The following is a 12,917-nucleotide window of genomic DNA, read 5'->3' as shown; positions in this document are numbered from 1 at the left end:
CTTGAGGTGATTCTGTTTTAGGCCTTCTGTTTTCTGAAGAAACTGGGGTGGGGAGAAGGGAGGTTAAACTAGAAACCAAAAGCTCAGGTTGATGATTCTTATCCAGTGTAGTGGAAGAAAAATAAGGAATCTAGAATAGGAATATCTCAGTTTAAAACACAGTTCTGCTACTTGTAATTGCCTTAGTACGAATTTTCTTGGCCAATTCTACTCATTTACAAAATAAGTATTGCTACTTGCAGTATGGAGGGATGGGGCTGTGGTTTGTGGGACTCTTTGAAGTGTATTTGTTTTGTTTATGAAGATTAAAACCCTTTATATGGCAGTATGTAAGATAAAATATATTAATTATGCAATCTGCTTATTATGATAACAGTATTATTCACACCTTAAGAAAATTAGATCAGATTAGGATTAGGTCACCCCAAAGCCCACTGTTTGAAACCAGAAAGAAATCTAGCCCACTATACCCTCCCCTCCCCAAACAAACTAAAACAGAACCAGCTGAGAATCCAAACACCTAACAGGATGCTGGCTCCAGTGGGCCCAAGCCAGACCAGTAATGTGGATTGGACGTCACCTCACTTTCACTCGACTTAGACCGTCAGCTCCATCTGTTATGTTACTCAGGCCTCCAGCCTGTTTGCTTCCTCCTTCCCAACGGACACCTGCCATCCTCCTTTCTACCTCTGATGACTTTTTCTCTGGATTCTTACTGCTCCCAGCACCACGCTCTCTGCCTTCTTGTCCCAGATTTCGGTCACGTGCTCCCCTCTCAGCCCTCTGTTGGAGAATCTCTGGGAGTCCTCCAGCAGCGTCCAGGCTCCTCGCTAGGATGAGGGAAGGCGGACTCCCACTCCCAGGCACGCCGTGGGCTCCCGCAGCTCTGGCGCTGGCCCACACTGCGCCTGGGACCCCGGAACTCCTCGCATCCTGTTGACTAGCTCTACGCAGCGACCCCCACCTCCGCCTTCCGCCTCACACTTTGAGGCTCCGTTCGTGGTGCTGGCTCCTTTGCCGGCAGTCCCCAGTATCCCCCTGCACACCACGAGGGGACCTCCCTTGACCACTCCAGCTGCCCGAAACCAGGTCGCCTTTCTTCCTTGGCCTGCGATGCCCACATCAGGCAGTCTGGAGCCTTGCACCACGCACGTGTCCACAAGCACTAAGCGCGGCCAACACCTCCCCCGCCCGCACGGCTGGGAGCTCCTCGCCAAGGAAGCTCTTCCCTTGCAGGCGAAACCCGCACCTGTCCTAGCGCGGCGCGCGGATCGCGATCCGCTCGTGCAAGGCGCTGGCGCCTAGCTGCAGGGTGCGGGTGCCCGCAGAGCCAGCTGGCAGGAGAGCGAGCTCGAGAGAAGGGAGGGTGGACACCTCCGACAAGCAGAAGCCACGCGGCGGTGCTGGCGGCGGGACTGCAGTGCCATCTTCCCCCGAGAAAGCCCACACGCTCACACGCCCGCGCACGCACGTGCACACACGGTGGGCAGGGAGAACACAAGCGAGAGCCTCTGAGTGCTGGGCGCGTTTTACTGATGGCTTCTGCCCTCAACAGCAAAATTCACCCGCCCGGGACTTCCCCAGGCTCCAAAGCCGACTCTAGCTGTGGCCCCGGCTGGAGAATGGACTGTGATCCCGAGATGCATGTGAAAATGTGCAAGAAGATTGCCCAGCTTACCAAGGTAAGGCGGGGCGCTGCGGGCTGGCGAGCGCGCCTGGGGTCTCGGAGCTGGGGAGGGAGTGCAGACGCGCCTCCCCAGTAGATTCGGGCATGATCCGGGCAGAAACTTTGCCTTGGAGTCCAACCGGGAAAGGAAGTCGTCCTAAAGCTGGGTGTCTTGATCTTTCCGAGGCACAATTCTAAAGCAGCAGAGACGAGACACGGGATCCTTGCCAAGGAAACTCCCGCAGCCTGCTTGCTGAGCAGGTGGTCTTTGCTTTTTACTAGGCGGGAATGTGAGTCGTGTTTGCGTGTGTCTGTGTCTGTGTCTGTGTTGTGTTTTCCTTTACCTGCTTTTCCCTAGGTGGGAATGTGATTCGTGTTTTTGCGTGTGTGTGTGTGTGTGTGTGTGTGGTGGTGTGGTGGTGGTTTCCTTTACCAGCTCTGCTCCAGGGATCGTGCCTGGAATGTTGTGATTTCATTCAACGCCATACTTCACAGTTGGGGAGGTCATGTGGACTCTATTTAAACACTTAATTCGTTTATTCCTCCATTGTACAAATATTTGAGTCATTTATTGAGTGCCAGCAGCTCGCAGTGGCAGGCTACTCAACCTGGAAGGCAGCCCAAGGGACTTACTATCTAACTAGGTGCAGTTGTGTGTAGGACCATCAGTGGAGAAGAGCACAATTCACCGTGTAATTATGGGACTAGAAAAGACCTTGAGAGGTCAGCCAGCCCTTTGCTCTCCCTCTTCCTAGGGCCCTGGCTACACCGCCCAGACTGTGCCTTCCTCTTAAGGTCCAGTAGGAAGAACCACCAGTGCTCTTTGTTAACCCTCTGCAGCTTCCCAATTAGGAAGCTCCTTGTCATTGTTCCCTCCTGTGTCTTGTCTGTAGGAGAGCATCCTCCTTGTCTTCTACGCATAAGGCTTCAAATGGAGGAATTTAATGATTTGCTTTGGGGTTTCCTGTCTGTCTCATAAAAAACTCCAGATACCAGTCCTGCCAATGGGAGGTCAGGTTCAGGTTCTGGTTCTGTCCAACAAGTGTATAGAATATACTGTTTCTTCACTGTCTCCCTGTCACTTCCCACCTTCACTGTTGTGTGTGTGTGTGTGTGTGTGTGTGTGTGTGTGTGAAGGGGAAGGATCACAGGCATTCCTGCTTCCCCTTCCCTCCCTATTTGCCAGAGGAATAAAACACAGAGGCTTGCAATTGAACACTAAGAGCTGCCTTCTGCCTATCTCATTAACTTCTCCACATGCTTTGCATATGAGGCTGTCTCCAAACCATGATCTCTTAGCCAAGGGCTGAAAAAGGGACATGAAGATAACCCCTTGGATGGACACCTTGGCAAGGACAGCAGGCACTATTGATCTAACCAAGGAAAGCATTTGGCACAGTACAAGACATCTTCTCTGAAAGAATATGATATACTTTTGGAGAAATGAGAAACAAGGTTTAAAATATTGAGATAAAAATAGATATTTCCACATCATCAATTGCTAAATTAGGTCCTTCAAATGATGAGTGCTGTAGAAGCAGAAACACATGGGCAAGAACAGTTTAGGGAAGATTTTATGAAATCAATGATACTTGAATTCATTGTGAAGTTATGGAGAGCCTGCTATGTGCTAGGCAGTGTGCTGAATATCGATGGCATAAAAAATTGTGTTCTTTTTCTATTTGACAGGTAGAGTTATAGACAGTGAGAGAGAGAGAGAGAGAGACAGAGAGAAAGATCTTCCTTCCGTTGGTTCACTCCCCAAATGGCCGCTACAGCCAGTGCTGTGCCGATCCAAAGCCAGGAGCCAGGTGCTTCCTCCTGATCTCCCATGTGGTGCAGGGGCCCAAGCACTTGGGCCATCCTCCACTGCCCTCCCAGGCCACAGCAGAGAGCTGGACTGGAAGAGGAGCAACCAGAACTAGAACCGGCGCCCATATGGGATGCCAGCACCATAGGCGGAAGATTAACCAAGTGAGCCATGGCGCCAGCCCCAGCATAAAAAATTTGTAAGACATGGCACTTACCCTGTGATATAACAAAAACAGATGATTTCAATATAATGTGGTAATCATTCCACTCATTAACATTAATACAGCACCTATTAGGTGCCAAGCAGTGAAAATACAGCAACATAGAAGGCAAACATGTTCCCTGACACATAGTTGAAAGTGTTTCTTAAAATATATCCTGCATTAGAAATAAAAGTTGGTTCTTACCATGTGATACCTCTCCTTGCCATTTTTCATGCCTAGTACTGAAATTAGAAATTTTTAATATTTTTTAAACATTTATCTTTTAGGAATTTATATTTGTTGTTTTGTTTGTTTTTATTTACTTGAAAGGTGGAGTGACAGGGGAGAGAGATCTTTTTTTTTCTCTTAAGACTGTTTTATTTATTTATTTGAAAGGCAGAATGACAGAGAGAGTGAGTGAGATCTTCCATCCACTGTTTCACTCTCCAGATGGCCACAACAGCTGGAGCTGGGCATATCTGAAGCCAGGATCCAGGAGCTACTGCTGGGTCTCCCACATGGGTGCATGGTCTCTAGCACTTAGGCCATTTTCTGCTGCTTTCCCAGGCACATTAGCAGGGAATGGGACTGGAATTGGAGCAGCTGAGACTCAAACTCATGCCCATGCGGATGCCGGTACCACAAGCAGCCGTTAAGCCTATTATGCCACAGCACCAGCACCAGAAATTTTTTATATTGATATTGATGCGTCAACTTTATTTTAGCTACTGTTTGTACCTCACACATTTTCTACATATTTTTAATTTATGTATTTTATTTTATTTGTATCTTTTACATGTGAATTTAACCTGTGTGCATTTAATGTGATTACTAACATATTTGGGCTTATCATTCCATTATATTTTGTATTTTTCACTTACTATTCTTTCTCCTTCCTTTCACTCTATTTTTTTTTTTTGCCTTCTATTAAATTAGGAAGGTGACCTATATTACATTGTTTTAGGCTTTCTTTCTACAAAATATCTTGACATACTTTACCCATTTCCCATCTTGTCACTACTGCCTAGAGTTTTTCATGTTAAAATTTCAAAATAGTTTTTATAGTTAAAAGTTAATTAAATTCACTGATATCAGCTTCTCTGATCACGTTTTTCCTAAATCCAAAGAATTCTAATTGAGTTCACTTTTCTTTTGCCTGAAGTATATCCTATAATATTTCTTTATATAGAGATCTTAGTGAGAAAGTGAATTCGTTGTATATTTGAAAATGTCTATTTTGCTGTGACTGTTGAATGATACCTTGGGTATAAAATCCTAGTAAATAGTTATTTTCCCACAGCTCACTGTTAGAGTCTCCATTGTTTTTGGCTGCTAATTGTTGCTGGTTAAAAATTCTGCCAGTCTAGTTTTTATTCCTTTGTAAACAATTTGCCTTTTCTCTGTGATAGCATTTCAGGGTTTTTGTTTATTTTTAATGTTTAGCAATTTCACTAGTATTGCCTTAGTTTAACTTTTATCTTCTGCAAAAATAGGAGAGTACTTTCTGTTAAGGACTTGTGTGCTTCTTTAATTCTGGAAGGTTATCAGTGATTTTCTTGTAAATGCTGTTCCTGACCATTGCCTCCATTCTCTTTGCTGGAACTGCCATTAGGTGAATGGGAAAGCATTTCCATTTATATCCATTTATATAAAAAAGTTGTTTTTATTTTTTTTGACTGTTGGATTTTGGTGAATCCCCAAATCCTGTCGTCCTATTTGCCAGTCTTGTAAATAATTTATCTAGTCCAGAATTGTCACTGCCTGCTAAGTATTAGAATTTTTTTTGTTTTTTTGTTTTTTTGTTTTTTTTTTTTTTGACAGGCAGAGTGGACAGTGAGAGAGAGAGAGACAGAGAGAAAGGTCTTCCTTTGCCGTTGGTTCACCCTCCAATGGCCGCCGCGGCCAGCGCGCTGCAACCAGCGCACCGCGCCGATCCGATGGCAGGAGCCAGGTACTTCTCCTGGTCTCCCATGGGGTGCAGGGCCCAAGGATTTGGGCCATCCTCCACTGCACTCCCTGGCCACAGCAGAGAGCTGGCCTGGAAGAGGGGCAACCAGGACAGAATCCGGCGCCCCGACTGGGACTAGAACCTGGTGTGCCGGCGCCGCAAGGCGGAGGATTAGCCTAGTGAGCCACGGCGCCGGCCAGTATTAGAATTTAAACAATTATATTTTCATTTCTAAGATTGCTCTTCCTTTTTCCTTTCTGCCCCATTTTGGATAATAATTTCTGGATTAGTTTTTATAGCCTTATTAAGATATAATTTACATATTTACCCATTTTAAGTGTGCAATTCAATATTTTTTAGTAAATTTACAGAATCATAGAACAATAACCATAATCCAGACATAGGACAATTCTATCACCAAAAAAAAAAAAAAAACTTGTTCCCTGTGTCCATTTGTAGTCAGTCCTTCTTCTACTCCAAACTCTAGGCAACAATTAATCTACTTTTTAAAAATATTTAAATCTATTTGTTTAAGAGGGAGAAAAGGTGAGTGAGTGCTCCCATCTACTGGTTGGTTCACTCCCCAAGTGCCTGCTATGGCCTCTGTGTGGGACTGAAGCCAGAAGGCCAGAAACTCAATCTGTGTCCCACATGGGTAACAGGAATCCAATCACTTCTGCCTCCTAAGTCAGTATTAGCAAGAAGCTGGCGTCTGGAGTGGAGCCAGGTACCAAATTTAGACACTCCAATATGGGATGTGGACTTCTTACACACTGGGTCAACATCCACACCAAGCTTTCAGTCCTGAAGGCATCAGGCAAGTTTTTCCCAACCCAGTTCTTTTGCCTGTCTAATTCTCTCTATTTTTGCATCCTCCTGGAAATCTCTATCTGATTTTTTTTTCTTTTAAAACTCTCTCTATATTACCTCATCCCCAGGAGAGGTGAAATCTCTCATACCCAGGGATTCCCCAATCCCAATGTTGAAAGAGGAATGAAATGTCTTGCCCAAATACAAGTCTTAATGAAGACCCTTTTTTTATTAAAACAAGAAAATGAGTTGGAGAGTGTGTGTTCCTCTCCAGGAACCATCTCTTGAACTAAAGGCTTACTCTGAACAACCAGATCGCAAGTAAAGAAGTGTGTACCCATGACACTGCCTCTCATCTAGAGCAGTTAAAGCAAATGTGCCCAGCAGATGAGCAGACTTAATGCCAGAAGCCATCAAGCTCAAGGTATAAGGAGTAAAATAATCCTAGGACTCTCTGTCACTGGTGTTTCAGATCTCTGTAAGTCTGTCCAAATACCTTCAATATCAAAACTGAGTCAAGTGCCTGCAACTTCTGCATGTCAGTAATACCTTACTTTGCATACACTGCAAAGCATGTGACACACATGCTGGCCTTTTGTGTGCACAGCAGTTCTGCCTTGTGATGAAGGAAGCACCAGCTCTAATGGAGAGAGGGAGAATCTGAGACATAGATGTAGGAGGAGTGAGCATTCTTGTCACATATCACTTTCATATATATTGACAGAGCTAGGACACCAGATCCCAGATGTCACTTTTGTATATATTAACACGCAGATTTAGGACATCTAGAACCCAGTGTGGGATGCATATATATGGGAGCAGGAAGCTATGTTTCTTCGTTGTTCATCCTTATGTTTTCATTGCCTCTCTCCATCATCTTCACTGTTTTTTCCCATGCAAGAGGGAATATATAAAACTGATTAGCAAGTTTAGGTACAGAAGCTGGCCTTTTGAGCCCTTGTCTCTTCTTTCAAAGATTTCTTTATTTATTTGAAAGGTAGAATTAGAGAGAGAGATTCCATCCACTGGTTCACTCCCCAGGGATTACACTGGCCAGGGCTGGGCCAGGCTGAAGCCAGGAGCCAGGAGCTTCATCTGGGTCTCCCTTATGGGTGGCAGGGGTCAAAGTACTTGGGCCATCCTCCACTGCTTTCCCAGGTGCATTAACAGGGAACTGGATTGGATGTGGAGCAGCTGGGACACAAACCAAAGCCCATATGGGATGCTAGGGTAACAGGTGACAGCTTAATCCACTACACCACAATGTTGGCCCAATATCCAATATTAATCTTATTCATAATGAAGTGACATTTAGGAGGGAGCCAGCATTGTGGCACATCAGGTTAAGTCACTTGTGATGCCAGCATCCCAAATCAGAGTGCTGGTTCAAATCCTGGCTGTTCCACTTCCAGTTCAGCTCCCTGCTAATGCACCTGGGAAGGCAGCAGATGACGGGCTGGCTGCTTGGGCCTTGTCACCTATATGGGAGACCCAAATGGAGTTCCTGGACAACTGGAGAGCTATTGAACCATGTGGGAGTGAAATTTGGAATGTTCTTTCTCTGGAATCCATTCAGAGAGGCCTTTTTTGAACTTCCAGTTCAAAGAGGCCAAGTTTCTCATCTGTAATTGGGAGAGAAATTTCCTCCTTGGGATTAATTGTGAGGTTTCACTCACAAATGAAATGCAAGTGAAGTGTCAGGTATAACCCAGTCCTAGGCAGATCTGAAGATCGACAAATGTTCATTTCCATTCCCTTCTGGAGTGGGAGGAACCACAGAAGATCAAAGACTGCTGCAAAGCCATCACACCAGTATCCTGGAACAAAGCCAGCCCGTCTGTGGGATTGAGAGGTCAGGCATTATTGCAAGGCACAGGGAGGGATGGCTGTGTGAGAGGAGTCATCACCAATAGACTGCCACTTGAGCCCTGTGTTGTCATGGCTTAAAGGTGTGGAAGTTTTATTCCACCCACTGACTCCATTCACTTCTCTGAAAATACCCTCCTGCTTGAAGGAACTTGTTTGGGGACAGCTGTTTAAGCATTTCCATTCCAGATTGCTTTAGAACTCAAGGTTTGAAAACTACAGATCTGTCTTAACAAGCCCTTTCTGTTGTAATCTTTCAATTTAACCTTGTGATTAGTGTTGTAAAGACAGTGCTCACTCTCTCGCATATACACACACTCTCTCTCACACTCTCTCTGTCTCTCTCTCTCACTGATCTTTGCATCATTCCATAAAACAATATGAAGTATACTTTTGAGTGTCCTTGAACCTTGACTTCTGCATAGCTATTCTGATTTCTTGACTTTTTCTCAGCCTTCCTCAAAGCCTTTCTCCACATAGCAGCCAATGTGATCTTAAAACTGAATCAAAGTGTCAGACACTGCTGGTGGAATAGAAAATGGTATAGCTACTTTGGGAAACAGTCTGAAAATTCCTCAAATGGTTAAACGGAGAGTTATCAAGTGAGCAGCAATTCTGCTCCTAGGTGTATACCCAGAAGAAACGAAAGCCTTTGTCTACACAAAAATTTGTCATGAATGTTCATAAAAACATTATTCATTATAGCCAGAAAATAGATGCAAATGAAATGTCCATCAACTACAGAATGTACAAATAAGAGGGGTGAAATAAATGGAAGGGGGTCATAACCAAGGGATAAAGAGGTTTTTTGGGGGGGATAATGAGAATAAAGTTGATTTCCCATATGGGTAATAGGGCCCCAAGCACTTGAGCCATCACTGCTGCCATCAGGGTCTGCATTAGCAGGAAGCTGGGGTCAGGAGCAGAACCTGGCCTTGAATCCAGGTACTCCAATATGGGACATGGACATTCAAAGTGTCATGTTAACCACTGTGTCAAATGCCCATTCAGTATGATTACATTTTTAAATTCTTGGAAAAAACAATCAAAAGTAAAATGTTTCGTTATACATGATAGTTATATAAAATTCAAGTTTAGTTCCACTAATAAAGTTTATCAGAGCACATTCACAAATTGTCTAGGATGGGTTTTATGCTAAAAAGGCAGATATGAGTAGTTGTGATAGACATTGACTAAACCTAAAATAATTATTATCTTTTCCTTAACCGAAAAGGTTTGAAAATCCCCAATATAAAGCACATAAAGGAACCTCATTCACTGATCTTTTATGTGAAGCTCAGTTTTAATTCTTTGGGAATGACCTGTGATTGGCATTCTTTTATTTTTTGTATAAACTACACCAATGGTTATTGTAATTTTTAATTTATTATCCAAGCCAGGGCACTTTGAGAATGAAAGGGTGTACTAACCCTATCTAGGGCACTGAAAAATAGGCATAAGCAGAGGTTGTTCTATCTTGATCCAAATGTCAGGACACCCAAGATATAATGCTTACAAATTTTTTCCCAGTTTGGTGTATTTCAAGTGGAGAATGAGAATCTAAAATACTTGTAAAACATCTGATGTTAGAATCTTTCTTATTTATTTGAAAAGTAGAGTTAACAAGAAGGAGAGATAGACAGATCTTCCATCCACTGATTCACTCCCCAAAATAGCCACAACAGTCAGGGTTGTGCCATGCCAAAGCCGGTAGCCAGGAGCTTCTTCCAGGTCTCTCATATGGGTGCAGGGGCACAAGCACTTGGGCCAGCTTCTATTGTATTTCCAGGTGCACCAGCAGGGAGCTGGATTGGAAGTAGAGCATATGGGATTTGAACTGGTGCTCACATGGGATGCTGGCACTGCAGGGTGTGGCTTAACCTGCTTTGCCACAGTGCCAGCCCTCCAAGTTTTTTAAAAAGGATTTCTTAGCAACTTCCTTCCAAAGCATTTAATCTAGTTTTCATAGAAACATGCAAAAAGTTCGTGGAGAATTAGTATTATGAAAAATTAAGCATGGTTTTCAAAAATTTTGCATCAAAATAAACTTACCTTTTACTTTCATTTTCCATTAACTCTTTGTAATATGATCATGGAATTAAATTGTTATGTGATTAAATTATATGATTGCAATAACATGCAATTGGCATACACAAGTGATAGTGTGAGCAGACAAAGAATGAGGAAGATGGATTACTTTATACACATGTTGGTTGAACAGAGACAGATAAAAATAATTTCTACTAATATAACAAAAACTTACTTATACTTTCGCTATGCTACCAGGAAAGCACTATGAAAAATCTAAGGAATCTAAGAAGTTCCCTTGAGATAGCCCTCATTGAAGGTCATTTTAGTTGATACTAGCTTGTCATTGTCATAATCAGTATTGGTTTTTTTTACTCTATTCCTGTGCACTTGCCAGATTATTACTTTGAAGATTCCTGTGACTGGAATCACCTTTGCTGCACATATATTCCAATTAAAGAATATCAGAAAGATTGGAAGAGAGCAACTGAGAGAGAGAAATATTTAGTGACTAAGAATAGTCCAATACACAGATTGTGCTGAGGTTAACTACAACGTTTGACATTTTAAAAGGCATATATTACAATTTCCTTCCCCCATAATCTGAACATTGAGGCAGTTCTGTAGGAGAAACACTCTTACACAGTAGAGACACGATGTTGTAACTACTTTCAAACTACGCTGACATAATTGCAGCCCAGGCTGTCAGTTCACATTCTGACTATTTAGAGGGCCTGTTTAAAGTTACTCACTATATTCTGAGCCTTCAGGTGAAGGTGATGTACCTGGGAAATGCTCCCAGGAAGCTCAAGGTATCAGAGAAGCAAGTGCTTCTCTTACAGCTCAGTCATCAAGTAGAAACAGTAGCACACCAGCCAGTCTTTCTGGGACAAGACATTGTTTCTGGTTCCCAAAGAAGCCTTGTTCTTAACTGTGGGGTCTTCAGGACACGAAGAAGAAAAACCTAACTTTTGAATATTTGATATCATCATAAGGAAAAGCCATGTTTCCAGCCGTGTGAGGTCCAATGAGCATTAAGCAAACTTTTCTAAAAGGATGGGCCACATTCTGCTTGTTGAATCCCAACCAGCCACCATATAGCTTTAACTCTTGAACTTCTTTTCAAATTCTAATATTTTGAACTGCAAACCCAAGAAATTGTTTAGTCAACTAACAACAGATGCTGGCAAGTATGTGGGGAAAAAGGGACACTAATTCACTGTTGGTGGGAATGCAAACTGGTTAAGCCACTATGGAAGTCAGTTTGGAGATTCCTCAGAAACCTGAATATATCCCTCCCATACAACCCAGCCATCCCACTCCTTGGAATTTACCCAAAGGAAATTAAATTGGCAAATAAAAGAGCTGTCTGCACCTCAATGTTATTGAGGCTCAATTCATAATAGCTAAGACATGGAATCAACCTAAATGCCCATCAACAGAAGACTGGATAAAGAAATTATGGGATATGTACTCTGTAGAATACTATACAGCAGTAAAAGAAAAATGAAATCCGGTCATTTGCAACAAAATGGAGGAATCTGGAACACATCATGCTGAGTGAAATAAGCCAGTCCCAAAGGGACAAATATCATATGTTCTCCCTGATCAGTGACAACTCACTGAGCACCAAAAGGAAACCTGTTGAAGTGAAATGGACACTGTGAGAAACAATGACTTGATCAGCCCTTGTCCTGACTGTTGAGGAACAACTTACTATTTTATTCCCTTTAGTATTTTTTTGTTCTGCTTAATACCATTGGTTGAACTCTTTAATCAACACACAATTATTCTTAGGTATTTAAATTTAACTGAAAAGTGATCCCTGTTAAATATAAGAGTGGGAATAAGAGAGGGAGGAGATGTACAGTTTGGCACATGCTCAATCGGATTTACCCCTAATGGTAGAGTTAGAAACATGCCAGGGGATTCCAATTCAATCCCATCAAGGTGGCATGTACCAATGCCATCTCACTAGTCAAAGTGATCAGTTTCAGTTCATAATTGATCACAATGATAGGATAAAGTATCAAAGGGAACACATAAACAAGACTAGTGTCTGCTAATACTAACTGATAGAATTAAAGAGGAGAGAACAATCCAACATGGGAAGCGGGATACACAGCAGACTCCTAGAATGGCAGATGTCCTAAACAGCACTCTGGCCTCAGAATCAGCCCTTAAGGCATTCGGAACTGGCTAAAAAGCCCGTGAGAGTTTCTCAGGCATGGAAAGCCAAGACACTGTGGCCAAAAAAAAAAAAGACCTAAATGAAAGATCTCTGTGTGTGAGATTCCAGCAGAAAGAATGGGCCATCAAAGGAGATACCTTTCTCTGAAGGGAGGAGAGAACTTCCACTTTGACTATGGCCATGTCTAAATAGTTGGTGAACTCAAAAGGCTTCCATAGCCTTGGCAGCTCATGACAAGAGCTTCGGGTGATTACTGACGTCATAAATAAGAGTGTTAATTGTTAAATCAACAACAGGAATCACTGTGCACTTACTCCCCATGTAGAATCTCTGTCCTGAATGTAATGTACTATGTGAATTAATGGTAAAACTACTAAGACAGTATTCTATATT

General features: G+C 42.9%; 1 protein-coding gene across 5 annotated transcripts in view; it reads left to right on the top strand.

Annotated features, from left to right (window-relative positions):
• Window positions 1-12,917, top strand: part of FAM184B (family with sequence similarity 184 member B) — a 141,868-nt gene that overhangs the window by 21,242 nt on the left and 107,709 nt on the right. For 3 of the 5 annotated variants that reach the window (XM_089326974.1, XM_051841992.3, XM_089326977.1), the window contains exon 1: window positions 1,125-1,682. In XM_089326974.1, coding sequence (XP_089183100.1) covers window positions 1,536-1,682 — 147 coding nt within the window. In that variant the 5' untranslated portion in view covers window positions 1,125-1,535. Of the gene's footprint in view, window positions 1-1,124; window positions 1,683-12,917 lie in introns of those variants that run through there. The other 2 variants (XM_089326975.1, XM_089326976.1) reach the window with 1 other exon arrangement.

The sequence above is a fragment of the Oryctolagus cuniculus genome, chromosome 2 (genome assembly GCF_051225735.1).
Source record: "Oryctolagus cuniculus isolate XC-2025 breed Fujian yellow rabbit chromosome 2, ASM5122573v1, whole genome shotgun sequence".
Taxonomy (NCBI): Eukaryota; Metazoa; Chordata; class Mammalia; order Lagomorpha; family Leporidae; genus Oryctolagus; species Oryctolagus cuniculus.
The sequence above is the reverse complement of the archived record's forward strand: the minus strand, read 5'-3'. Positions and strand labels throughout refer to the sequence as shown.